We start from the raw sequence: 22201 nt of genomic DNA, 5'->3' as shown, positions 1-22201 counted from the left end.
GTAAGACAGAGCTGTGTTTCTGACAGGTAACGGAAGGAAGCCAAATCCTTCCTTCTAAGCCAGAAGGGGGCAAGGGCCCTGGTCCCCAAAGGTAGAGGAAGGCATCGAACCTCTTCTCCGCATTTTGCGGAGAAGTTGACGATCCCCGGAAAAGTGGCTGTGGGGTATGGGGGGAAGCCCCTGGCCCAACCACAGTCTCGCATTTATTTAGCTTCATTTTCGGCTCCGCTCATCTGCCGGCATTAATCTCTTTCTCTCCTCCAAACACTTCCCATTCATCGCCTCCCTCTCACCCCGATACAATCTCGGAGGATTCTCAAAGCTTGACTGATGACTCTGCTCTGGATGCCCCAATCTCCACTCTTGATAGGCATCACTGGTGGAGACGGTGAAGCAAGCAAGTGGAAATGTTTCCGAGCAAGAAGGGCTATAAAAGGGCCCCTCCTCTACTCGAGGGCTCCATGTTTCTATCCTCCCTCGCACAACAGTTGCGCTGAGAAACAGGTCCGTCAACATGAGAACACTGCCTCTTCTCCTGCCCTCCTTGGCTTTGGGCTCAGCCATTTCAACTCGACAAGATTCTTTTCAAAACAAATGTGCCAAGTTTGCAAGCAAGATTGATCTACCCAACGTGCGAGTAAACATTGTGGAATATGTGGCCGGAGGAACCAACCTCTCTATACCAGACAATCCTGCGACTTGCGGCGCTACCTATCAGGCTGTGACGGCCGACTTTTGTCGAGTCGCGATGGCGGTTGCGACCTCAAACAGCAGCGAGATCACACTGGAGGCATGGCTGCCTCGAAACTACACTGGTCGGTTTCTGAGCACAGGCAATGGAGGGCTCAATGGCTGTATGTCACCTCTCTTCCACTCGTCCTGCATGATTCTGTTCTTAAGTCTGACGCGTCTTCTTAAGGTGTTGGGTACGATGATATGGCGTATACAACCGGATTCGGCTTTGCGACGGTCGGTGCCAACAACGGACACAATGGCACGTCTGGCGAACCCTTTTACCAACACCCAGAAGTCGTCGAAGATTTTGCCTATCGGTCAGTTCACACTGGAGTCGTGGTTGGAAAGCAGTTGACCAAGCTCTTCTACGAGCAAGGTTTCAACAAGTCCTACTACCTGGGATGCTCCACCGGTGGTCGTGAGGGCTTCAAGTCGGTGCAGCAGTTCCCCGATGACTTTGACGGTGTGGTGGCTGGTGCTCCTGCCATGAATTTTGTAGGCTTGACCTCCTGGAGCGGTCACTTCTACCCCATCACCGGAGCCAACACCTCAGACAGCTACCTCTCTTCTGAGCTCTGGAGTGTTGTCCATGATGAGATCTTACGTCAATGCGACGCTATCGACGGCGCGCACGATGGAATCATCGAAGATCCTGATCTCTGCCACCCGATCATCGACACGATCATCTGCAAACCCGGTTCCTCCTCGACCAGATGTCTCACCGGGGCCCAGGCAAACACGGTTCGCCAGATCCTGTCCCCACTCTATGGGCTCAACGGGACCCTTGTTTACCCTCGTATGCAACCCGGCTCGGAGGTGGCTGCCTCCGCAATCTACTACGGTGGCTCGCCCTTTTCCTACAGCACCGACTGGTACCGCTATGTGGTTTTCAGCAACCCGGATTGGGACCCGGCCACCTTCAATAGGCACGATATTGCCGTGGCACTCAAGCAGAACCCGTACAACATCCAAACCTGGGATGCGGACCTGACCCCGTTCCGCAAGAGCGGCGGCAAGGTCCTGACCTACCACGGGCTCATGGACCAAATCATTAGCTCGGAGAACTCCAAGCTGTATTACTCGCGAGTGGCCGAGACGATGAACCTGCCGCCGGCAGAGCTGGACGAGTTTTATCGCTTCTTCCAGATCAGTGGTATGGGCCACTGTGGGGGCGGTGACGGTGCATACGGCATTGGGAACGTGGCCGATTCATTCAATGGCGTTGCGCCGGAGAACAACGTGCTCATGGCCATGGTGCAGTGGGTGGAGAAGGGCATAGCGCCGGAGTTTGTGCGGGGAGCCAAGTTTGTTGATGGAGTTGGTAGTGGAGTGGAATATACCCGCAAGCATTGTCGCTGGCCCCGGCGCAATGTATACAAGGGCCCAGGGAATTACACGGACGAAAATGCATGGCAGTGTGTGTAGTGCACGAGAGAAAGAAGAGACCGTGAAGTTGCAGCATAGCACATTAAGTATTACGCAAGTCATGAAAGAGTGGGAAATATTTTTGGTTAGCGCATACACTACGGAAGCCTTGTACATAGACGAGTAGTAGGATGTGAAACCGCATGAGATCATTTTTCTTCCAAGTTATGATTTCCTTTCCCCTCATCAGTCCGTATTTGGGTTGGTGCATGGCAGAACCAGGCGGTGAGAGGCAGCAGTTTCCCCTCTCGAGCTTCCTTTGGCTTCGCTGCTGCTCCGATCCATCCTCACGGCTACTCTCTTGAGAACCCACCGCTTCTTTCATCACTCGATTACATCTTACGTCTTAATCTATGTATGTACTACTACCTCTTCTTGACCCTTCATCCCTCCATCATCCCCAACACCATGAGAGTTGTATCCAGACACGAACCAGTCCAACCCAGACCGCCTTAGCAGTCAGTCGGAGTCGCGGCTGCAATGACTTGCTTGGGTCCGGTCCGGTTGGGCTGGGCTGGACTGGAGCTTCCCTGCAGATAAACTTGGCTGGTTGGCATGTGGTTCGTCTACTTTTCATCCCAGTTCCAGCTATCTCCTATCCATATCTCAAACTTGTCCACAATTGCTCTGAACGCCCTACCCTTCCCTGCCGTTGCCCTCCTCTGTCCCGCACCAGAAAGCTGACTGTTCTTCCCCGCGTCCGCGCGCGGAACTAGCGCTGATAGTTTAGCTAGCCTTAATTAATCGCCCTCCTTGGTTCGAACCACACAAGCCGCCTGAGACCTCTCCAACCTTTCACGGATCGCATTTCCTGTGTCCACCCTTCAGCTTTTCTGCGTCGTGCCTGTGCGATATACCACATACACACACACACACTATCCACATCCATTTTGCCTTTCGGCTGGGCATACAACCATATCCCGAAAGACCGAAAACGACAGGCCCGTAAGTGACGTCCCTGCCATGGACGAGTTCGCGCAAACACGTGGAGGGGATGACCTGTTCGACGATGAGATCATCCCCGTCTCTGCAGAGCAACAACAACAAATGCAGCTGCAAGAACAACAAGAACAACACTCCCCGCCGGCGGACGACCACCACCAGCAGTCCTTTGAAGAGAGTATCGCGCCCGCAACAGCATCAACTACTATCGACAGAGACGTATCATCTCCTGCGCGGACTGACACCCCGTCGCGTTCACGCGGGGGTGAGCGACGGGGGAGGGGACGGGGAGGCAGAGGGGGCCGGGGTGGGCGGAGGGGGTCGCAGAACTCTGGCCGGAGGGGTGATCCGAACGTGAGAATTAATCACAATTATCATAATAATAATAAGACTACGGCGGAGAGCCCTGTGGAGGGTGGCGAGGACAGCAACAATCCCGTGGAGGAGGCTACGACGACGACTACTACTACTAACCCGGCTGCCTCTGGGGCTGCGGCTGCGGAGACAGAACAACAGGCGGGTGAGAAGCCTGCAGCGGAGGGTCCGCGGGTGCCTGCTGTACGTGGAGATCGAAGTGCTACGGGTGGTATCAAGAAGGTACGTTTTCTTTACGGGCGTGGGGGGCTCTATGGTGGACTTTAAGCGTGGGGCTAATGAGTTTGTGTTTGTCTGTGTAGCCGAAACTCACGGAAGAGGAGCTCTCGCGTCGTATTGCGGCTGCGAAGGAGAACGCTGCCAAGGTAGCCGCGGCGCACGCTCGGGCTGAAGCTGACCAAGCCTCATTCCTTGAGAGGGAGAAGGTTGCGGAGGAGAAGAGACGCCAGGAACGGGTGCAGCGCCGGGTCATGGATAACGAGCGGGAACGCAACCGACAGCGGAAGTTACAAGCCTTTGCGGGCCGGGAGTGGGATGCTCAGAAGAAGGAGGAGGATTTCAACCCGCGCGGTGGGCGCGGGGGCTTCCGTCGAGGTATGCACGGTGGTGTTTCTGGCTATACGAGACGCGACTTTGAAGGGCAGCCTAGCGACCAGCCTAGTGGTGAGGCGCATGAGGAGCCCCATGGTGACAGTCCTCGAGGGGGCCATCGAGGTCGAGGCCGTGGGGGTCGCGGTGGACGTGGTCGCGGTGGTCATCGTGGCCCACGGGAGGATCTTCCCCAGACGGACGGCGCGGCTGAGAATCTGCCAGGCCTGGGCGAGTCGAGGTGGGCTCCTGCTCCGGTGCTTGACAATGAGGCAGACTTCCCTGCGCTCCCTGGCAGTGAGAAGAACGGGAAGGATACCTCGAAAGAGGCCCCGAAAGAGTGGGTCAAGGAGGAACAGAAGGACACTCAGAAGGAGGTCGTCAAGGACTCCTCCGATGAGCCTAAGGAGCCAAAGGCACCTCTCAATGCTGCAACAACTGCAGTGAACCTGGACCTTCTCAACGTGGACCCTCTTTCACCGATGGAAGGGACTTCTTGGGCTGAACAAGTCGAGTCGCAGTAATGCTCTATTTAGGTCTACGTTTTATTCTTCCGTGGATTCTTGGATTTTTGAAGACCTCCATGATTGATGCATACATTATAATTCCCCAATTACACTTTCTGTTGTCTGCGATCCAGAGGTATTATTTTTGTCTTTTCTTGTTATACCATAGCTGATAAGTTATGACGTGATGTATGTATATACCGAGTGCACCGCATCAGCTATGGTAGAATCAGTAGATGAGAGCCAAATCGATAAACACATCACTTCTACAGTTGCTTGTGTTACGAGTCCAGAATAGTACATGGCAGGGACCTCCAATGCTTGGGGTAAGCAAGTGAATGCGACTGACCCCAAACTTGGGGGTGGCAACCCCAAAAATGACGTGTGTTCATGATGAGATCACCAACCCTTCATTCATCCCCCAGAGGGATACGAGTAGGGTATATAAACCCAATCCAGCAGATTTCGAAGTGACCTCGATCAAATCTACATCTCTGATACTATTTGCATAAATAGTGAGTCTTTACTTTCCCCTCCCCTTCCCTCCGCAGAACATACCGCATACGACGCCCAACTATATACTGTACATCCATCGCAACCACCACTAACCATATTTCCAGCACCACAACCACACGCTTCAATCCCCACCTATACCTAACTCAACAACACCCACCCACCCACTAAATTTACTAAACTAAACACCACGAAAATGGCCTCCAACTCCAACCGCCTCCCCCAAGCCACGAGCGGCGGCGCCTCCGCCGAGCCCACGCCCGCCAACAACGCCGGCGGCGGCAGCGGCTGGGGCGACTCGGGCCACCCTAAGGGCGGGGTTTCTGTACGTTTTGCCCCCCTCTTTCCCGTTTCCCCTCTGTACCATCACATAACTTATAGTTACTGTTCTGCCGATAACTAACGCCAACGACCGTAGAGCGACGTCCTCACGGCCCCGGAATTCCGCGACATCAGCGACCAGAAGTCGGCGGCGGAGCACAAGTTCCTGGGCCGGTTCGACGAGGGCCAGGGGATGCAGGAGGGGACATGCGCGACCGAGGACCACAGCTTCATGGAGCGGAAGCCCGGCGGGTCCGGGGCGCTGCCGGGCTGGGAGACGATGAAGGATAAGTTGGGTTTGTAAGCTTTCCCCGGGCCTTTTTTTCCCCTTTCTCCTTCAGGGGATGAGCGGTTGAGGGATGAGGGGGTGGATGCAGTGAGAGAGGTGTTGGGGGGGACTGGCTGATGAGGGTTTAGTCTCTATCCTGAGTGAAACTTCTTCTTCTTCTTCTGATTGAGGGGGAGGTGTTGTTGGCTTGGGCTGCCCGATAGGGGATGGCGTTATTCGTGTTCGCTGGGTTGTTTGGTTCTAGTGTTTGTCTTTTGTCGGTGGGGTGTATGGGATTATTAGGGTTAATGATATTATGAGATGGAATGCATGAATCTCTTCAACTGGTGATTGCATTCGTAGATAGGGTGTGATCGAAATGCTATATGAATACATGAACTACTCCGTCTTCGCCGTCTTCCCCTTGACTCGGTCCCGGAGAGCAACGAGCTTCCCACCCAACCTGCTCTTTAGGGTCTGCGCTCGCATGGCCGAGGCCTCTTCGGCCGTCACGAAACGGCGCACCAGCAGATTAAAGATACTGCCGAAAGCCAACGCGATCACCGTGCTCGTCAAGATGATCACGTTGTATGGCATGCTGAAGTCCGGAGTGGGGAGTGGAAGAAGCAGGCTCGTCGTGCGGATGTAGATCGGGTGGCTGGCGCCGCCGCCGCCGCCCGCCGGGCTCAGCTTGATCACCGCCGGAGCGACGTTGAACCCGCGGTTGGCGTCCGGGGGATACTCCGTGTACCGCAGGATAGCCTTTTCAAAATCGTAGGTTAGCGTCACCGTCGACGCGGCCGGCACGGAGAGCGCCAGCTCGAGCTGGGTCCCGCGTTCGCGGTCGATGGCCGGGCGGTAGAAGGTTTCTTTGATGAATTGCGAGGCGGGCACTTGGCGACGTAGCCCGTCGCGGCCCGTGATGGTGGCTTGGAGGGTGTGGACGTAGGGGCGGAGGAACCACGGCAGCGTCTCGAAGTAGATGAAGTCAACAGGGTGGGTGTCCGAAGGGTTGTCGAAGATAATCCGCATCCCTCCGCGTTCCTGGCCGTGTCCGACGATCGTGCGCTCGGCGCGCAGCACAGGCTCATCGAGTGGAACTTGGGTCGTGGCCTCCTGCTCCGGGATGTTGAGGTCAAAAGGTGTGGAAGACTCCAGGGTGAAGCAGCGGGTGTACCCGTCGGGCTTCTTCACTTCCACCGCGCCTTCAGTCGCACGGACTTCTCGTTCGTGTGGCACTCGCAGGCAGACCGTTCCGTCGGTAGAACCCTCGGTGAGAGGGCATGATCCGCTAATGCTGCGGCCGAAGATCTCAGACAAGCCCCAGCTCTTTTCGGACGTGCTCTCTAGCGGGTAGCAGGTGTCGTCTGAGTGATAAGGCTTGGATGTGTCGCACACGAGCTGCTCGTTAGGCACGGGCCGTGGGATGGGGTTATCTAGGGGAAGGATCAGCACAGATCGTCATACGTCAAGCAAGCTATACTGACCCCGTGGACGCTTGGACCGGTCGATATCGAGCACAATGTCCACCGACTGATCAATCTGCACAACACATTCCCCGGTCTGCGTGCAGATAGGACGCACATCCACGGACATGCTCTGCCACGAAGCATCAAAAAGCTTGTGCCCGTCGAGAAGGCTAGCCACACCCGCCTTGCCCTTACATGGAAGGAGCTTCAAAAATGGCGTCAAGTTTTCGGTGCAGACCACCTCGCCAGGAAGTGTTCCGTGCAGAAGATGTAGATTGTCCGAAGCCGCGTGAGTCCCTGTGGGTTCGAAAGATGCGACTGGCCTCGTCGTTCTGGTCGAGTCGATGAAGTTCAACGAGGCACAGAACAGCCCGGAGAGTGATTGGGCCAAGGTGATCCATTTTGCGAAAGCCCTGGTTGATTGATGTCAACATTGGATCCTATCTGTCCGGTTACCCCAGCATAAGACGTACGATTCATCATCTACGGCATCGATCCACGCCCACAGCTCCACACCGGTGCCCCCCTCCTTGGTTCCATTCCACGGGCGAGGACCCCAGCTCTCAGCATCCCATCGACCCGTTGTGAACCGGAGGTGCAGCTCCTTGGTATTGGCGTGGCGGAGGATCTGGCCTAGCGCGCGGGGGAAATAGCGGAAGTGACGCTCATTGAAGGAGGTCTGCGAGTCATTGCTCTGGAAGTTGAAGGAAGCTAACAGCGCGGATTGCGGAAGTGGTTGGAGGACGAGACTCTCGTGGTAGTCGGAGTTCGCGGAGGCGAGCGAGGAGAACGCGGCCAGGAAGAGTAGAGAGAGAAGCGAAAGGACAGTCATCACGTCATGCTGGCCGACACGGAAGCTTCAGAAAGAATCCAGTAAAGATATCTCGATGCACCACCCCTCGGTGGTGGAGTTGCGACGTTCGGCAGCTGCGTTGCTCGTGAGAGATGCAACAACAACTGACAGCTGCGGAGACACCTGCAGTACGTCAACGACGATTCGTTCGGGTCGAAGTCTAACGTTTCAAGCTCCGTTAGAGTCGACAGTCATCAACTGCCCGTTATATCATGGGGGAGCGTATTCCTGTCGTCGAGATAATGAACGAAGTAGAGTGTACAATACCGCAAGGCGAACAGGGGCCCGGAGCTCACATAAGCGCAGCCAACCGCGGTTAGCGCCACGCCCGCAGAACTTCCCGGCCAGAACAGAAGAAGAAGCAGAAGCTCTCCAATTCAAACTCCTTCAAGTGCGATCTTTCTTTTTCTTTCCCCCTCCCTCATCCCCTCATCCCTCACCACTCTTTTGATCCCAGGCATTATCCCCCCACTATGGCTGCGGAACAAAGAAAGCTGCTTGAGCAGCTCATGGGAGGTACGTCCCCAACAATTCCCTTCTCGAGCGTTTCCAGCTCTCTCCCCTCGTCTCAAAAACCCGCAATTCCGAGATAGCTAGCTAATCCTGGATATCCTTGACTGCTACAGCGGACCAACTCATCGGCACAGGAGCGCAATCCCGCAATGCGCAACTCGCCATCACCGATCCGAAAGTCTGCCGTTCCTACCTCGTCGGCACCTGCCCCCACGACCTCTTCACCAACACCAAACAAGACCTGGGCCAGTGCCCGAAAGTGCACAGCGAAGGATTGAAGACGGAATACGAGGCCGCCTCGGCCGCGGACAAGGCCAAGTGGGGGTTCGACTACGATTACATGCGCGACATGCAGAAGTACATCGACGACTGTGACCGACGCATTGACTCGGCGCAGCGACGGCTGGAGAAGACCCCGGATGAAATCCGACAGACGAATAACCTGGTAAGGCTGGCTGGCTTCTCTGCTGCTCTGCTTCCCCCCCCTTCCCATCACCTAGAACATTTTGCTGGAGTACCAGAAATTAATTTTGTTACTATGCAGCTAAAACAAATCGCCGACCTCACCAACACCATCAACTCGGGTCTGCTGGAGATCTCCGTCCTGGGCGAGACCGGCGCCGTGGCGCAGGCCCTGAACGAACTGCACAAGATCCGCACCGCCAAGCACCAGAAGGAGACGTGCGAGCGCGACCTCAAGAACCTCCAAGACACCTCGGGCCCCTCGGGCCACCAGAAGCTGCAGGTCTGCGATGTCTGCGGCGCGTACTTGAGTCGCCTCGACAACGACCGCCGCCTGGCCGATCACTTCTTCGGCAAGATGCATATGGGGTACTCGGACATGCGCAAGACCTTCAAGCGACTCAGCGAGGAGCTCAAGGGTCGGCCTCCGCCGGTCCGGCACCACGATGACGAGGACGATCGTGATCGGGGCTGGGGCGGTGGTCGCTCCGGGGGCGGTGGCCGCGGGCCTCGCTACGGTGGTGGTGGCGGCGGCGGCGGTGGTGGGTACAAAAAGCGTGGTCCTCGGTGGTGATGATTACGGATGACGATGATCATGAAACAGGGAGAAGGAGAAGGGGGGTTTTTTGGATTGTCCTATACCGATTTCTGTTTTTTTCTTTCTTTTTTTTCCTTTTCATTTCCTGTTTGCTTGTACGCTCTCAGCTTGGTCTTTGCATAGCGTAGGCGTTTCCTTTCACGGTCGACCATGCTTGGCGGATGTCATGGCTATCTTCTTCTTTCTGTCTCAAAAAGATATCTAAACATCACTTTACCTTATATTAGCGAAACAAACAAATCCACGCACTGCGGTATAATACCCTGTACCAAGAGCCTCTAATTCAATTCTTCCAAACAAATAAATCATGAAGTAGAAAATGTTATTGAATAATGAGTATATTGTTCAATCGATCGAAAAGATCTGCGTTATCTGCCGTACAATCTGGAAATGCATACATCAAATTGGCCTCTGGGAAGTGACAATCGGGCAATCAAGCCGCAACTGGAAAAACATACAGCATAGACCATCGCTGGATCAAATAAATAGCCTGCGCGTCTTCACAAGAAAGGAAAAAAAAAAGCAAAGAACAAAAACATGACAGAATAAGTAATAATCGGAAGAAAAGCTCCCCCCGTTTTTCGCCCAAATACACATTTTAAGAACGGATGAAGATATAAAAAGAAAAAAGAAAAGAAAGAGGTAGTTTGGAAACCTTCGGGGAAAGAGCCCGCCACTAAGATTTGAACACCAAGTTCCAACTATGAGACTGAAATGAGAAGGTAAGGAATGGGAGGAAAGGAGAAGATGATGCGGCGAATGAAGGGGATGGAGAGGAGGAGAAAAGAAAAAGGAAAGAAAGATGAAGTACTATACAGCAAATATCTAAGCTTTCCCTTCTACCGGTTGTTCTGCTGTCCTCCGCCAGGATGTCCATTGGCCGCGGTGACCTTGAATAATTCGTCCGTCAGAAGCTTGTAATCTGAACTGGCCTCGGGACGGCGTAGCAGGATCTCCTTGATCACTCCCAGCTGAGAGACGTCGGCGTTGGGCGCCTGCTGCAGCAGTTGCTGAAGAGCGGGGGATTGGGCGGCCTGCGGACCCAAGACCTGGATGGCTGCCGCCAGACCTGTGAAGGGAGCCTGGTGGGTGGAAGCTTGAGGAGGGGGATAAGAGGGGTACTGGGTGGCCGCTGCGGGTGGTTGCTGCGGTTGCTGGCCGTAGGGGATGGGCGCCTGCGGCGTGGCGGGAAACGATGGTGCTGGGCTGGGGGTGAATTGAGAGGAATGGCGAGGGGGGGCCGGGGTCGGGAATTGTTGCTGTTGCTGCTGCTGCGAGGGAGCCGTGGTGAGAGGGCTGGCAGAAGCACCGGGCTCCTGGCTGGTGGGATGAGAAGGCTGGACAGAGGGAGGGTTCGAATCGCCTGTCTTGACGGCGAAGACTACCAGGAGCACCCGCTCGGGCATGGGGTCCTCGAGGGTGTTGTTCTCCAACAGCTCGATGAAGTCGGGCTTCTTGGTCGAACCGGCCTCAATCGGAATCAGGTAGGTATCCTTGACAGCCGGCAGTGGGTGTTTGCCCACCACCCCGTATCGGTTGCGGTCCTGGAAGTAGCTGAACAGCTTGTCGAAGCCGGTCCTCTGCTTGGGGTTCTCGGGACTGCTGATCGAGATGACGGTGACATCGGTCGACGAGCTGAATCGCAGACCGCAGAGATAGTTGCCCGCCAACTGAGTGTCGATGCGTCCGTCCACAAGCAAAGTCGAGGGAACCAGCTGGCTCCAGGGTATACGCCCGCTGAGGTCGGCGCCTCCTGCGTGCTTCGCCGAGGAGGAGAACTCGGCAATGGTGCTCATCATCACCTTGCCATGCCAGATCGATCCTTCGTCGTGGTAGTCCTTGGGTGAGTAGGGCGGCGATTCGGGTTCATCGTCCTTGAGCAACTTATCAATCTCTGCATCGGCCTGTGCCTTGCGTGCTGGTAGCTGTTCGCGGATATGAGCCGACACTTCAGGGAAGACAGGCTCGTGGCTGGTGCCACCAGGCGAATGTGCTCTCGGAGGGAAGTCATCGCGACGAATGTCCACCCCATCGGGGAGCTTGGACTCATTGGGATGTTTCTGTGCAGCGCCATCGGTCTCAGTCGTCTGTGGCGTTGGACTGGTCGGACTCTGTCCGGCAGGACTGCCGTCGGCCTCGGCCAAACTGCGTCGAGATGCGGCCGTGGAGAAGACCGGCTCGCTGGCGGCGGTATGGTTTTCGTCTTCGACCAGTTCTTCACCCTTATGGGTGCGTCTAATGCGCGGCCCTTGTTCTTGGATGATAATGTGTTGACGCTCGGCTTCCCGCTTGATCTCAGCATCCTTCTGCTGGAGCTCCTCACTGGCCATGTCTTGGCTGCTCATCTTAGAGAGGGCATCGGGAAGTAAACTACCTACGAGCAGACGATCCCGTAGAGAAGGGTTCTTCTTTACGTTGAACAGGATCGTCCGCAATTGTGTCTTATACGGGTCTGTAGGCTCTCCAGATCCTCCGCATATATTCTGGTACATAGCACTCTCAATCGAGAGTCCAAGCTGCCGCGCAACTTCCTCCACGGGTTTCCCTTTGGGCAAGCTGAAAGATCCTTTCTTCTGGGACTCAGAAATCTGATCTACAAATAACTTGACCAGGGCACTAGCAGCACTTCTTCGAGCCGGGTTAGTGGGTTCTTCCAAGGACTTCGTCACGTCTGCGGTGGTCGGCGATGGCGATGCAGTGGAGCCATGTCGAGAAGACTGCCCGGCGGGCTCATCCTTCACTGGAGCCGGTTCGGGGGGAGGTGTTGGGGTGGCGGCTGGGGGTGAGATCTTCTGCTGCTTGGGTTTTGGTTCCTATCATCAGGATCAGTGTCAGTCAGGCGTGGTCAAGCCAGAAAAGGAACAGGCTACGTACAGCTTCCGCGGTTGGAGCTTCTTGATGCTCCTCGAACTTGCGTTTCTGGGCGCTTGCTGGTGGAGCCTCAGGAGTATGTCCATTTTTCTCGGGAGTTGGCTCCTTGGCGGGAGTTGGCGCCTTAGCAGGAGATGGCTCCTTAGCAGGCGCAGCAGCCGAAGTTTCGATAGCAGGGGCTTCGGCAGCAGGAGAAGGAGTATGAGCAGGAGCAGGAGGCGGAGGAGGAGGAGCAGCAGGCGCAAGAGCAGGCGCAGGCGCAGCCACGGGAGCTGGGGTAGGAGTAGGGGCAGGTGTTGTCGAGGGTGCTGCGCGAGCTGGAGTACTCGTTTCAACCTTGACCTCACTTTGTCGACCTCGTCGGCCGCCTTTCTTCCCCTTCTTGCGCCGCGAGGCTTTCTTCTCCTCCGCTTCTATGCGTCGCCGTTCGGCCGCTTCTTCCCACGGCTTTTCGCCCCGCGAGATCTTCTCCAAGAGGACCGGATGGTTCTCGGGCTTGCACTGCTCGCAAAAGTATTCATCGGGCTCTTCTCCCTTAGCGAACGTGAGGCCCATACAGTCGTTGTGTTGCCATGCAGAGCATCGATCACAGCAGATCATGTCACGTTCAATATCCTCCTCCTCTTCGTATTCACCGCAGATACATCGGATAATCTCTTCCTCTTCGCTAGGAGCAGGTGTCGGCTCCACGGACGGCTTCGCGAGTTTCTCCTTCGGTTGAGCTTTGGCTTTCGTCTTCTTCGCCGGCGTCTCGGTGATCATGTCGAGGTTTTTGTGCTGGCCCTTGGTCGAGCGACCAGAGCGTCTCGGTTCATCTGAAGTTCTTTGTTAGCTGCATCCAATTCGTGCCATAGTTTTGTTTCCAAGCTTGCCTGCCGCCAACACCGCCCACCGACAGTGTTGGCTCCGGTAGGGAAACATGGGTGGAATACGATCGATAGCTTACCAGCCATGATGGGAGTGAATGACTGAAGTAGATTTTCAAATTTCTACGGCGCGAAATTGTTGGTGTAAAAGGAAAGCGAATGGGGAGGTAGATCATGGGCTGGATCCAAAGTGTCCAAAGGGAAAGTTGCGCACGCCACCCAGGTCACGGTTCTACGGCATCAGAAGAGCTAAAGCAATACACAGAGAAAGGCAACTGGCGACTGGCACTGCTGTGCTGCGGTCCGCGCAAGTATTACTTGATCTTCTCCAAGCCCCAGCGACTGACTTATTTAGAGACGATGGGACTGAATAGTCCGTGGCGTCACCATCCGTGACGGGGAGGGAGGGAGGGAGGACTCGGGAGGTTTGTTCAACAACCACAACCGGTGTCGCGCGCAGGATGCTTGGCGTGGGCGGGGTTCGCGCGAAAAGTGGCTCAAGCCTCACGGGTTATTTAGGCGTGGTATCGTGAGCTGCGAACAGAGAGTGCGCAAAAATGTATTGCACAGTGGCGACTCTTGATTAAAGGTGCGCCAAGCGAGAATCAGCCAGGGTCGATGGGAGATGAGAAAGAATGATCCGAGGTTGGGAAGAAGAAAAGGAGATGTTGTCGCGGTTGAACCTCCTCCAGGCTGCTGATTAAGTGAGAGTTGGTTCGGATGCTGAATCAGCTGAGCCCGAATGGATACCACGTGACTGCGGCTCCGCGGAATCGGCTTGTCGCGCGGTGCGCCCGTCGCCCGTTCTCGTCGCGTTTATTCTTCGCCGCCCTTCCAAAGCTTCTCCGGAATCCCCACATAGATTGATTTTCTAATCGCCTGGTTTGAAAAAGGGCTTTACATTACCTACCTCCTACCTACCTACCTATCTAGTAATTCCAACGAAACATTTTCATTCTCCTTCTCATTGTCTCTTTACATCATCATAGCATTTATCCCCATTCCCAGAAGAAAGATCATGGCCGATGTTCGCTCATTACTCCGCAATGAGCTCGCCACCCGCAAGGGCTCCTCTCAGACAGGGAGCACGGGCAACCGTGTAACCAAGAAAAGAAAGGTAGATCCCGCCGACGACCCGATGCGCAAGAGGATCAGGCCGGCCGGCGCAGATTCCAATTCGCCGGCGGGGCATATGACGATACAGCCACCGAGCGCGACGGCCATCGAAGAGGAACATGAGGAGGAGGAGCTCGAACAATTAGACGAGGAAGTCGCCGGTCCCGAAGCCCCGTCAGACGCTCCCATCGAGCGCGACTCCTCCGAGCCGGCGGGACAACCTTCAGAAACCCCTGCTGGGACAGCCCCAGTACCACTTCCTCAAACCGTGGATGAGGATGAGTGGGCGGCCTTTGAGCGCGAGGTGGTGGCACCAACGCGCATGCCACACCGGCCCGCGGCGCTGACCTCGACGGCAACCATCTCAGCCGCGCCCCTCACCGCGGAAGAGATCGCTGCACAGCAACAGCGCGAATCCGAGACGATAAGCAAGAACCGCGAGGTGGAGGCGGAAGGGGAGCGCGAGGATGCGGCGCGCTTCATGGAGAACGAGTTCGATGAGATGGAACAGCTAGAGGAGCGTCTCAAGCGCCTCAAACAGAAACGCGAAGAGCTGCGGCAACTTAGACCAACCGAGGATGTAGCAGTGCAGGACATGGATAAGTCTCCATCCGCTACCCCTGCGCCGCAGGATGAGCTGGGCCACGCTGGACGCCGTCACGAGAATGGAGATGAACAGGATGACGATGATGATGACGACGATGACGATGACGATGATGATTGGGACAACTGGAGGTTCCGGTAATTGTTAGAGTCAAGGTTCAGGCGTGGGACACAAACAAACGGCGTCATTTCACAAAGAGGGAGGTCCAGAACTTTTCTAAAAACTTACAATGATACCCCATGAGCTATGTGCGATCAGACAAAATTGCTACTAATCATCTTAATTCGCCACAGTGTTGGCAACGCGAGTGCTGTCCTGCTAGCTTACTTGCTCTTTCATACCTCCACACCTGCGCTTGCTTGTGTGGCAGGGCATATTACGCCCGCATAGCTGAATCATAAGCATTGTGTGATTGATCCTTTAGATAGAGACAGAAATGGTTCAACATGTATCTTACACTCATCTAAAATCATGATTATCCTATACATGAAATGCACTTCCCAAATGCTCCCTATTCCCCTTGAGGTCTGGACGATTGGTCCTCTGCTTCCAGGTAGCTGCGCAGGCCGCCCTTGTTGACTTGCATAGCTTCCTCAAGCTCGACCTCACCTTCTCTTAGGAGATGTTTGCCACGGATGAGTTCGCCCTTCTGCTTCCGCTTTTCATCTTCAACTTGCTTCTCACGTTCCGCCAAAGCCCTCTCGCGCTTTTCTCGCTCCATTCTCTTTCGCTCCAGCTCTTCTCTCTCATCGGCGGTGAGGTTATCCTCTGGCGCCGGGGGCAAGGTCGAGATGTATGTCTCAATAAGCGGATCACGTACTTTGGGAGCTAGTGCGATGTATCTGAGATCGGTGATGATAGAGGTGGGGAGCGCTTCGAGGTTGGATGATTTGTTCAATTCATGCAAAGGCACAGACTTGAGCAGAGCCGAGAGATCGGATTTTCGACTGCTTTCGGGCTGCTTCATTCGAGATACCAGGTCGCGGTAGAACTTCTCCCGGTCTTTGTCCGACAGCTGTGGGTCTTTCATCTCTGGCTCTTTCCTATATTTCCGTTTGAATTCTGGCCAGTACAGTTTTGGGGTTGCGTGTTCTTGCAAGAATGAGAGGTATTTTATGCGCGGGTCTTTCTTCTCTTGCTTCTGCTTGCGCTCCTTGATTTCTTGGATACGATCGCGACTCCAGTTTGACCAGAGGTCGCGACGCGCTTTCATGTTCGGGAGAACAGTATAGCGGCTGTCATTGATGATGTGGCCTTCTTCAATGATCTTCTCCCAGGTCGTGAAGGGATTAATATGGAAGTCGTCGAGGAGGTCGCGGAACAGAGCCGTAGCATCCTCCTCCGTGAGCGGCAGACCTTCAGCACCCTCCTCCCACCCTTCCTCGCCTGGTTCGCCATACTCGCCGGGGTCAAGGCCGTATTCTTCTCCCATCGCTGCTAACTGATATTCCATATCTTCTTCCGTAAATTCCACAGGTTGGGGGTGACCTTCATCTTCATCGGTCTTCGGTCGTTTGAAGGGTTGGTCTTCGTCTTCGTCGTCCGTAACCTCGACTTCCTCATACTCGTCGCTGTCCTCCTCAGCGTGTGCTGTTGTGGGCCCGCTTGCCGAAATCTCGGCTTCCTGTCTCTCTCCTGAACTGCCCTCTGCATGTTCCAGGTCTTCAAAGTCCTGGACATCTTCGCCCCGTTCCTTTCTCGCTAGTGCCTCTTGTTCCAAGCGATCGAACTCGAGAACCCCTTTCATCACCTCGGGAGGGATTTTCCAATAGCTCTCGTTTGTCTCCGGATTGTGAACGAATCGTCTTCCGAGTTTCGTCTTCACAAGCACCCAGGGCGCGCATCCTGACACTGCGTGCTTCTTCTTGGGCCTGTCTTCTGGCCCCCGACGTCGACGATCATAGCTGTTTCTTCCGCCACGGAAGTTCCCTTGGCCCTGACTTCCTTGCTGCTGTCCATATTGGGGGATGGCATTGAAGCCCTGGGCAGCAAGACCGAATCCGTGAGGCGCATAAGGAGTAGAAGAGAATGGGGGCAGTGTGTCTATGTTCGTGTTGAAGGTGGGTTGTTGCGGCGTTATTGTCGGCGGTTGAGGTTGCGTCGGGACTGGTAGAGGCCTGGTGTAGGTGGATTGCTTGGTTTGCGCATTGTAATAGTATGTATGTCCTAGATTGAATTAGGGACGAGATTCAAACGAGACTCTGTTTAGGTGAGCGAACCCGTAGGAGCTTTATGTTCGGTCCATCCTGGAGGTAGCGGAGGAGGTGGGGTATATGTCGACCTTAGCATGGTGAAATATAGATATGCAAAGTACCACTCAAGTACACATGTGAAGTGAATGAAGATGTCTTAGCTCATAAACGAAGGATTGTTAAATCAAATGGTTGAAGTCCTGCAGCGCCGTTGGAAGATAATTTGCGCCAGTGTCGCGGAGAGCTTCGCATGGAATCTCGGGGTGGTCCGAGCTTGGCGGACGGATGGTCTTGTCAGCCCGGGGCGGGCTGGCTGGTGGACGCGCCAGGGCGAAGTTGCCTGGTCGGTCACTCACTCGCTCACTTCCTACTTTCCTACGGGAGCTCATCCGACCTTCAACTGCACAGCTTGCTCGGCATCTCCCTTCATCTTTCCCCCCCCATCACAACTCCGCTCATTCCACCCTTTCTCTTTGCTTGATATACACAACTGAAGTTTCTCAATATTTGTTCGATTAGTTCAAGATGTCAAGAAGATACGATTCCAGAGTATGCTTATCCCCCCCGATGATCAATTGTTCTTTCGGAAGCTTCCTAGCTGACCCGATGACGTTCTTCGACAGACAACCATCTTCTCCCCCGAAGGTCGCCTGTACCAGGTTGAGTATGCGTTAGAAGCCATCTCGCACGCCGGTACTGCTCTGGGTATTCTCGCCAAGGATGGAATCGTCCTGGCCGCGGAAAAGAAAGTCACTAGCAAGCTGCTCGAGCAGGACACATCTGCCGAGAAGTTGTACACACTGAATGAGTATGCGGTCCTCATCCCACCGCCCTTGACTAGCCTAACATTTTGGGCAGCAACATGATCTGTGCTGTTGCTGGTATGACGGCAGACGCGAACATCCTGATCAACTACGCCCGACAAGCCGCTCAGCGGTACCTTCTTACCTACAACGAAGAGATTCCTTGCGAGCAACTGGTCCGCCGGTTGTGCGATCTGAAACAAGGATATACCCAACACGGTGGTCTTCGTCCCTTCGGTGTGTCATTCATCTATGCGGGCTACGACCCTCTTCGGCAGTTCCAGTTGTACCAGAGCAACCCCAGCGGTAACTACGGTGGTTGGAAAGCGACCAGCGTGGGTGCCAACAACGCAAGCGCCCAAAGCCTGCTCAAGCAAGACTACAAGGAGGACTGTGATCTGAAGGAGGCTTGCGCCATGGCGGTGAAGGTCTTGAGCAAGACGATGGACTCAACGAAGTTGAGCAGTGAGAAGAGTAAGTGGTTCCTTTCCGGATCGTACAGACTGTATCTCACCTGCATCACCTGCTAACATGCACATCATAAAAAGTCGAGTTCGCGACGGTGGGAAGAACGCCCGAAGGCAAGATCTACCACCATCTGTGGAGCGCCGATGAGATCAATGCTCTATTGAAAGAGCACGGATTGGCCAAGGTTGACGATGAGCCCGAGGCTGGTGAGATCAAATAAATGAGTGAATGACAGCTTTCTGCTTTTTGACCAAGATAATATCATTTGTTTCCATTGACCAAACGTTCTTGAGCTATACATCGTAGGCTTTGCACCGCTCATAAGCATGTAACTGGCTAGGAGAGACCTGCATCAAATCATGGCACACAGAACACTTCCCTGAAGCTGCACCTGAAGCGTAACTGACGTTGTCCACGGGTGACGTGGCAAGCGGCGATATCAAGCTGGCTTCCGGACAATTCGTTGTACATTTGTCCTCGTGTATCTGAGGGACATCCGATCCGGTTCTTCATAGATCTCCGAAGCTGAATGGTCCACGTAGCTGAGGAAGACCTCATTGACATTGGGCGCCTGAACAAACGAAGGGCTTCCCTGAGCCCAGGGTGCCACATTCCTATATAAATATGACGCCCCGAAATCAGACCATATCTTTGTCCCGTACCCACTTTATAGAGAGTATGGGCGAAATGGCATCCCGCAGCATTTTATGTCGAATATTGGCTGTATCTTAGCCCTGGTGCAGCACATTCAATCAATCCATTATGACCCGAATACGCAAGGCAGAACCATGTCCGGATTATATACCTCATATTATCACAGCGGAGCTTGGTGCAAGGAGCTAACTTTGACGGACCTAATGATGTCGTGGTGCTGGATCCATCCACCATCGGTGCTGGCAATTGACACACCTCTGGGAAGAGGACGCCTCTAACCGAAAGAGGAGGGCCATCACGTGGCGATTGCCGAAACGCGGGGTTTGGTCTATATCCATCATGGATCCATCCATTGTTCCAGCTCCATATCTCCAAGCCCATCGTTCGTTCGCAACTCTCACTGCTCTCTTTCATGAAAATGCCAGGGCAGCTACATCGCTTTATAGGGTGATTCTTCACAGAAGGGACATCTTATGCTGTAATTGACTACATTCATGCCCTCTTCACCGAACAATTGCTGTGGTGAAACGCTCTTCTGGCTTTGACGAGCCGCTCATCAACATCGGCGCTTACGGTGTGGAACTTCCACCGAGGGATAGCGCCTGGGAATGCCAAATATTTCAACATTGAAACAACTTTATTGGACCTGATCCTCTTGCTCAGGGCTTTTTGCTCAAACCGAAAACTATCCGCCAACCATTGTGAGGCTGCGGCCTGAAAGACGAGTTTGAAATGAACAATGGTCGAGTTCACGCAACGTGACACATCGACAGTGAAACCCAGGGGCTAACCACCAAAGATACAAACAAGAAGAATGATCGAAGCATAACCAATGAGGGAATCTGAAATTTGAAGAAAAGAAACAGCATCTGACTCGCGACATTCTCGCTCAATTTTCCCACCGCAGATCATCAAGGTCCTCCTATGACAGTGCTCGCTGCTTTTCTTGCTTCTCTCGCTCCAGCTGGAAGATTTCTCTTTCGAGCTCCTTGATCAAAGCCTGACTTCGTTCCATGGAAGCTACGAGGGTGCCTCCCTCTCGCTTCCATCGAGTCAATCTTTCCACCTCGGCGTTTCGCCGCCGCACCTTGGTATCGATCTTATCGCACAGGCGGCATTTCACCTTCTCGTTGAAGGTCTCATTCACGAGTCTCATGCCGCATGTCTCGCCCGTACGATATTCGTAATTGCAACGGTGAGCGAAGGTGGTCCAACTCCAGTCACCGCATGAAAACTTCCTCTGGTTGTAGAAGCACATACCTAATTCTCGTTGTCAGCTAATGTTTTCCTAGGGTCTGGATGAAACTCACTGTCCGTTGCTGCAGCTTGCGGTTTCAAGTGTCTAGCTTGTGTTTTATTGGTCCGCTCAAAGATCCTGCCGCCGTGCAGAGATTTGATAGGCTAAGCTTGCACAAGACTCTTGAAGGTTGAAGGTTGCCCTGGAATTGAAACACCTTTAATCGACAGCGAAGTCTTATTTCGAATGGTTTTCCTTGAAGAAGCAGAGTGTGAAACGGTTATTGATTCAGAATTCGAGAAGTGGACGGCCTCCGTGGCCCTATTTATGTTTCGTCAAAAGCGTTCATGTTACAAGACGGCCAATTATCGTCCCATGCCCATCAATTGTCGATCGAATTCAGCTCAGCATCCGATGGCTTGTCGACTACGGTGTTCTATCATCACACCCACACCTCCCCATCCAGTGATTTCGCGGTTGGCTATGCTGGAATTTCCTTGACTGTGGAGACACGAAAAACCCACCCCCTTCCTGTTCGGGGCAACTGTAATCACCGGGTGATTCACAAATGCATACATCCTGCTGTCGTGTTCTCTCATCCAGCCCGTGTTGAAAATCCCTCATTCGCCATGATTGATCTCTTTTTGGCCTTTGTCCTGTTAGCTCGGATTGTTGTTGCAGCCTGAGATGCTCCGTTGATCGTCCCCGCTTCGTCTATGGCTTTCCGCTGCGTACGAACCGGAATTCAAGAATCAACCAGACCATCCGCTTGCTGGATCAAAGCTCCTGCATGAGGCAGTCGTTTTTACTTTTGTGCCAGCTGTCATGCTGTCCGTCTTACATCGAAGGTCTTTTCCTTCCCGTTGAACGGCAACCTAACGTTTTGGCATGGAGGGGATAGAAAACTACGGGTGCCGTTTGAAATGTCAATGTGATCAATGCCCCGACCACTAGTCTGGTTTGTTACATGCTCTCCCATCCATGACTTTGTGACTATCTGCTTACGATCAATTAGTTCAATCGCAAGCGATCCTGGTGGCATACATTCTGCAACGGAGTCATGCCGAGAAAGAAGCCGGATTCTAGATTGAATCCGCTTCTGGGTGCATTTTTCTTTTTCGAACCTCTAGCAAGCTGCCAGCCTGCCCAATAGGCCAGGGTTTCGTTGTCTGGCTGCAACACTAATAAGTTGCTTTTTCCAATTTGTTGGACACTGATCGATCTTTTGCAGATGAGCTAACCCTCGTGCCTGTGACCGTCTCGTATACTCCGCAGGCTTCCGTCTGGTCATCACTTACCAAGGAAATTCTCTTCGCTCCATCCATGGTGGCGAAAGACGCGTCACTGGAAGGCCTCGATTGGCACCTGGTTTGTCCTTGGACATGACCCTATAGAGTGAACATGACTTGCATTTGCATGACGAGCTCAGGTCTCTATGAGGGACCGATTCTCTTCAGCTGATCTCCCACATCTGCAGAGGAATAATCCCGCATGTGCCCCCGCTCAGGTGCAGGGTTTATCTTCAGTTACTTGCTTTGCTCCGCTGAAAACGATAGGATATCATTTGTGCTCATCAGCCATGGCAGATACCGACTGTGGTACGGTGCACCTACAGTTGAATCCATGCAGCTGCATTAGAGCTCGGAGACTCACTGACGTGGCACCCTTCGTCTGGCTCAATTGCTCGAGATTCAAGTCTGTTGTGCTGATGGAGGACTGTTCTCAACTGGAAACTGATCAGTGCAATGTTAGAAGGGCTCTGAGGCTGTCGATTTCGCTTTGACTTGCCTCCGACTCCGCGAATAGGGGTTCGATACTCCCA

General features: G+C 54.0%; 10 protein-coding genes across 10 annotated transcripts; 6 read left to right on the top strand and 4 right to left on the bottom strand.

The window, feature by feature from the left end:
• Positions 1 to 253: 253 nt before the first annotated feature.
• faeB-2 (putative feruloyl esterase) lies at positions 254 to 2160 on the top strand (the record flags this gene model as incomplete). Its single annotated transcript, XM_025584648.1, has 2 exons — positions 254 to 854; positions 920 to 2160. The coding sequence occupies exons 1-2, from the start codon at positions 515 to 517 to the stop codon at positions 2158 to 2160; spliced, it is 1581 nt and encodes a 526-aa protein (XP_025437349.1). The 5' UTR covers positions 254 to 514.
• A 963-nt stretch (positions 2161 to 3123) lies between these two features.
• On the top strand, positions 3124 to 4589 carry BO95DRAFT_457076 (uncharacterized protein; the record flags this gene model as incomplete). Its single annotated transcript, XM_025588454.1, has 6 exons — positions 3124 to 3367; positions 3395 to 3456; positions 3493 to 3510; positions 3619 to 3699; positions 3780 to 4140; positions 4180 to 4589. 6 exons carry the CDS (start codon positions 3124 to 3126, stop codon positions 4587 to 4589), a joined length of 1176 nt encoding a protein of 391 aa, XP_025437348.1.
• A 404-nt stretch (positions 4590 to 4993) lies between these two features.
• Positions 4994 to 6048, top strand: BO95DRAFT_399518 (uncharacterized protein). Its single transcript, XM_025583825.1, has 4 exons — positions 4994 to 5086; positions 5192 to 5409; positions 5503 to 5705; positions 5823 to 6048. The coding sequence occupies exons 2-4, from the start codon at positions 5281 to 5283 to the stop codon at positions 5836 to 5838; spliced, it is 348 nt and encodes a 115-aa protein (XP_025437347.1). The 5' UTR covers positions 4994 to 5086; positions 5192 to 5280; the 3' UTR covers positions 5839 to 6048.
• A 24-nt stretch (positions 6049 to 6072) lies between these two features.
• gpi16 (GPI-anchor transamidase subunit GPI16) lies at positions 6073 to 8226 on the bottom strand (the record flags this gene model as incomplete). The annotated part of the gene is made up of 3 exons (XM_025590431.1): positions 7616 to 8226; positions 7161 to 7555; positions 6073 to 7109 (listed from the first exon to the last, which is right to left on the bottom strand). Exons 1-3 carry the CDS (start codon positions 7972 to 7974, stop codon positions 6073 to 6075), a joined length of 1791 nt encoding a protein of 596 aa, XP_025437346.1. The 5' UTR covers positions 7975 to 8226.
• A 160-nt stretch (positions 8227 to 8386) lies between these two features.
• Positions 8387 to 9813, top strand: BO95DRAFT_447496 (LUC7 domain-containing protein). The gene is made up of 3 exons (XM_025587634.1): positions 8387 to 8511; positions 8622 to 8953; positions 9053 to 9813. Exons 1-3 carry the CDS (start codon positions 8469 to 8471, stop codon positions 9542 to 9544), a joined length of 867 nt encoding a protein of 288 aa, XP_025437345.1. The 5' UTR covers positions 8387 to 8468; the 3' UTR covers positions 9545 to 9813.
• A 445-nt stretch (positions 9814 to 10258) lies between these two features.
• On the bottom strand, positions 10259 to 13584 carry BO95DRAFT_287745 (putative PHD finger domain protein). The gene is made up of 3 exons (XM_025581697.1): positions 13312 to 13584; positions 12443 to 13254; positions 10259 to 12381 (listed from the first exon to the last, which is right to left on the bottom strand). Exons 1-3 carry the CDS (start codon positions 13358 to 13360, stop codon positions 10408 to 10410), a joined length of 2835 nt encoding a protein of 944 aa, XP_025437344.1. The 5' UTR covers positions 13361 to 13584; the 3' UTR covers positions 10259 to 10407.
• Positions 13585 to 14140: 556 nt separating this feature from the next.
• Positions 14141 to 15475, top strand: BO95DRAFT_447493 (uncharacterized protein). Its single transcript, XM_025587633.1, has one exon. The coding sequence runs from the start codon at positions 14324 to 14326 to the stop codon at positions 15164 to 15166; it is 843 nt and encodes a 280-aa protein (XP_025437343.1). The 5' UTR covers positions 14141 to 14323; the 3' UTR covers positions 15167 to 15475.
• Positions 15476 to 15501: 26 nt separating this feature from the next.
• Positions 15502 to 17468, bottom strand: BO95DRAFT_287729 (FF domain protein). The gene is made up of 2 exons (XM_025581696.1): positions 17245 to 17468; positions 15502 to 17191 (listed from the first exon to the last, which is right to left on the bottom strand). Exons 1-2 carry the CDS (start codon positions 17312 to 17314, stop codon positions 15537 to 15539), a joined length of 1725 nt encoding a protein of 574 aa, XP_025437342.1. The 5' UTR covers positions 17315 to 17468; the 3' UTR covers positions 15502 to 15536.
• Positions 17469 to 17580: 112 nt separating this feature from the next.
• Positions 17581 to 18768, top strand: pre9 (proteasome core particle subunit alpha 3). Its single transcript, XM_025587632.1, has 4 exons — positions 17581 to 17766; positions 17841 to 18025; positions 18076 to 18494; positions 18569 to 18768. The coding sequence occupies exons 1-4, from the start codon at positions 17743 to 17745 to the stop codon at positions 18706 to 18708; spliced, it is 768 nt and encodes a 255-aa protein (XP_025437341.1). The 5' UTR covers positions 17581 to 17742; the 3' UTR covers positions 18709 to 18768.
• Positions 18769 to 19846: 1078 nt separating this feature from the next.
• Positions 19847 to 20563, bottom strand: BO95DRAFT_287632 (uncharacterized protein). Its single transcript, XM_025581695.1, has one exon. The coding sequence runs from the start codon at positions 20398 to 20400 to the stop codon at positions 20065 to 20067; it is 336 nt and encodes a 111-aa protein (XP_025437340.1). The 5' UTR covers positions 20401 to 20563; the 3' UTR covers positions 19847 to 20064.
• Positions 20564 to 22201: the final 1638 nt, after the last annotated feature.

This window comes from Aspergillus brunneoviolaceus, assembly GCF_003184695.1.
Source record: "Aspergillus brunneoviolaceus CBS 621.78 unplaced genomic scaffold BO95scaffold_90, whole genome shotgun sequence".
NCBI lineage: Eukaryota > Fungi > Ascomycota > Eurotiomycetes > Eurotiales > Aspergillaceae > Aspergillus > Aspergillus brunneoviolaceus.
Note: the sequence above shows the minus strand (reverse complement) of the source record. Positions and strands in the feature narration are given on the sequence as shown.

Coding starts and splice junctions, on each gene's coding strand:
- BO95DRAFT_399518 (XM_025583825.1), top strand. CDS start 5,281: ATGGCCTCCAACTCCAACCGCCTCCCCCAAGCCACGAGCGGCGGCGCC. Junction 5,410..5,502: donor ACCCTAAGGGCGGGGTTTCT/GTACGTTTTGCC, acceptor CAACGACCGTAG/AGCGACGTCCTCACGGCCCC.
- BO95DRAFT_447496 (XM_025587634.1), top strand. CDS start 8,469: ATGGCTGCGGAACAAAGAAAGCTGCTTGAGCAGCTCATGGGAG. Junction 8,512..8,621: donor GCTTGAGCAGCTCATGGGAG/GTACGTCCCCAA, acceptor TGACTGCTACAG/CGGACCAACTCATCGGCACA. Junction 8,954..9,052: donor TCCGACAGACGAATAACCTG/GTAAGGCTGGCT, acceptor GTTACTATGCAG/CTAAAACAAATCGCCGACCT.
- BO95DRAFT_287745 (XM_025581697.1), bottom strand. CDS start 13,360: ATGTTTCCCTACCGGAGCCAACACTGTCGGTGGGCGGTGTTGGCGGCA. Junction 13,255..13,311: donor GTGGGCGGTGTTGGCGGCAG/GCAAGCTTGGAA, acceptor AAAGAACTTCAG/ATGAACCGAGACGCTCTGGT. Junction 12,382..12,442: donor AAGCTCCAACCGCGGAAGCT/GTACGTAGCCTG, acceptor TCCTGATGATAG/GAACCAAAACCCAAGCAGCA.
- BO95DRAFT_447493 (XM_025587633.1), top strand. CDS start 14,324: ATGGCCGATGTTCGCTCATTACTCCGCAATGAGCTCGCCACCCGCAAG.
- BO95DRAFT_287729 (XM_025581696.1), bottom strand. CDS start 17,314: ATGCTAAGGTCGACATATACCCCACCTCCTCCGCTACCTCCAGGATGG. Junction 17,192..17,244: donor CGAACATAAAGCTCCTACGG/GTTCGCTCACCT, acceptor AATTCAATCTAG/GACATACATACTATTACAAT.
- pre9 (XM_025587632.1), top strand. CDS start 17,743: ATGTCAAGAAGATACGATTCCAGA. Junction 17,767..17,840: donor CAAGAAGATACGATTCCAGA/GTATGCTTATCC, acceptor GTTCTTCGACAG/ACAACCATCTTCTCCCCCGA. Junction 18,495..18,568: donor GAAGTTGAGCAGTGAGAAGA/GTAAGTGGTTCC, acceptor CATCATAAAAAG/TCGAGTTCGCGACGGTGGGA.
- BO95DRAFT_287632 (XM_025581695.1), bottom strand. CDS start 20,400: ATGTGCTTCTACAACCAGAGGAAGTTTTCATGCGGTGACTGGAGTTGG.